We start from the raw sequence: 2,288 nt of genomic DNA on the forward strand, positions 1-2,288 counted from the left end.
GGTGTCAACAGCCTTGCTCGAAGCAGGGTTGCCACAAACCTTGAACTTATGAAAATGCAGTGTCCACGATGTGCAATACAACAAGGTCAACACAACAAGAAGAAACCGAGGTCCAGAGAGGTTGGGCAGCCTGTTCGAGCTCAGACAACTGGAGAGGGATGGCCCCGGAAAGCCTGGTCCCTAGCCTCTCTGCCATCTGAGCCCTCGAAAGGTGTCCCTGGCCCCTTGGTCCTCAGCCCCTCTATTCCAAGCCCAGCCTCGGTCTGAACTGTGGCTTCTCAGACTCCCAGGAACCCTGGAGATGACCCAGTCCAGCCCTCAGTGGACACCAGGCTCTCCTTCCAGTAAGGAAGTTCCCCTACCCCACACACACACCAGTCTTGGCCTCAATCTGGCTGCTATTTTTTATAAGCCATGTGATTGGGGGCCAGCCCCTTGCCCTCTACGAGCCTTAGTTTCCTCATCTGAAAAATGGATCAATTGTTCCTAGTGCCAGCCACCCAGGGTTCTTAGTGAGAGCAGTGAGCGAGAGACAAACAGATGTGGCCGGGCCCTCTCATCCTCCCCCGAAGGGGCTCTCGGTCCCCACCCAGAAGCCTCTCACCTGCCCAAGGCCCCCAAGGTTCTTATCCAGCACTCCTCCACTTTCAGCCTCTCTCCCATCCTGAGGGACAGTTCCCCTTAACTCTAGAAGCCCCGCCCCCATCAGATCCTCCCCCTATGTAAGCCCACCGGGGAAGCTCACACTTATAGTAGGCGAACTGCAGGTAGTGATACATGGTGGCCACGAACTTTTCCACGAAGAAGCCACCCACGTTGGGGGTCAGGTTGGCCTCACAGTCCACCTTGCACTGCAGGGATTCTGCAAAGAGATCTGGCGGGGAGGGGGAGACAGCAGTGAAGCACCGGCACGCTGACCAACTTGACCAACTGGTGGGGGTACCTGCGGATAACAGCCCTGTCCGCTGAGCCCCCGCTTCCGTGGTCTTGTCCAGGAAAGGGGCTGGGCCGATAAAGTGCTATGTTGTCCACATAGGGCTTGACACACAGTAAGTGATGCTGGTCCTAGTTGCCAACAGGGCAGAGCGCGCCACGGTGAGGCTCTGGGAATGGGGGAGTTTTAGGCTGGGCCAGTGAAGCTGTGGGTAAGCCCCTCTGAAGGACCCCAGGGCTAAGGAGTCTGCATCTGGCTGCATCTGCCTCTTCACTTAGGCTGGACACACACATCTTCACTTAGGCTGGACACACATTGTCCTCTGCCTAAAAGACCTGCCAGTGTCCCCTTTCCCAGGCCCTTCTGATGCCTCTCAGTGCTGAGTCACCTGTTGGGCATGTCTACTGTAGCCTTCTGCACCCAGTGACAGGGGGGTGATACCTGAGGGTAGTACACTCAGCAGCACACCCACTAGTATCTGAAGGGGGGCCTCAGGCACTATATAGGGCAGTGGTTCTCAACCTTCCTAATGCCACAACCCTTTCATACAGTTTCTCATGTTGTGGCGACCCCCTCAACCATAACATTATTTTCGTTGCTACTTCATCACTGTCATTTTGCTACCATTATGAATCGGGTGAGCCCTGTGACACCCAAAGAGGTCTTCAAATACAGGTTGAGAACCACTGCTACAGGGGGTTCCACCTCCAGAGGGTCCCAAGTCAGGGAGCTGGGCAGGGATACCTGCAATGGCTGGGTAGAAATCTTTGAAGTCCACCTGCTCATGAGCCCCCTCGCAGCCGGCCAGACACCGGGCAAAGACCACCAGGTACTCGGCCAGGGCCCGCTCCATGTCCTCGGTGCTGCTGCGGAAGTCCCCGCTGTTGTAGAGTTTCACAGCCCGGAGGAACACAGCCTAGGAAGAGGGTGGCAGGTCAGGTCAGGGGGTCCTCCCCCCGCTGCCCACCTCTTCTACAAGGTGGGGGCCAGGAAGGGCATGTGGGCCGGCCCTGCTCCCCACCTCGTAGGGCTGGGCCTCCAGGTCGGTAAGCGGCTCCTCCGCGGCGTCTAGCAGCCCCCGGTAATAGTTGAGATATTTGGTGGTCAGCTCGTGCTTCGGATTCCGCTGGAGGAAGGTGTAGGCCGCCGACACCGCCTTCTCCAGCCGGTTAGCCTGGGGGTGGGGTGGGGGGCGGTAAGGCAGGGCGGGGAGCACAGCGGGGCGCGTCCAGGAACCCCCGCGCCCGCCCGGGGCGCCCACCTTGAACAGCGCGTAGTGCAGGTACTGGTAGGGCAGGCGGCTCTGGAAGTCGCGCAGCAGCTGTCGCGGCGGGTAGGGCACCTGGAAGGCGGG

At 58.9% G+C, this 2,288-nt stretch overlaps 1 protein-coding gene across 1 annotated transcript in view; it reads right to left on the minus strand.

The window, feature by feature from the left end:
• Positions 1–2,288, minus strand: part of P3H4 (prolyl 3-hydroxylase family member 4 (inactive)) — a gene marked incomplete at its 5' end in the record, with an annotated part of 8,152 nt that extends 5,864 nt beyond the window's left edge. Inside the window, 4 exons of the mRNA XM_030888110.2 lie at positions 727–874; positions 1,679–1,850; positions 1,956–2,108; positions 2,196–2,288. Coding sequence (XP_030743970.1) covers positions 727–874; positions 1,679–1,850; positions 1,956–2,108; positions 2,196–2,288 — 566 coding nt within the window. The remainder of the gene's footprint in view (positions 1–726; positions 875–1,678; positions 1,851–1,955; positions 2,109–2,195) is intronic.

Source organism: Echinops telfairi, unplaced genomic scaffold, assembly GCF_000313985.2.
Source record: "Echinops telfairi isolate 266 unplaced genomic scaffold, ASM31398v2 ScPeMD7_7458;HRSCAF=8496, whole genome shotgun sequence".
Classification (NCBI taxonomy): domain Eukaryota; kingdom Metazoa; phylum Chordata; class Mammalia; order Afrosoricida; family Tenrecidae; genus Echinops; species Echinops telfairi.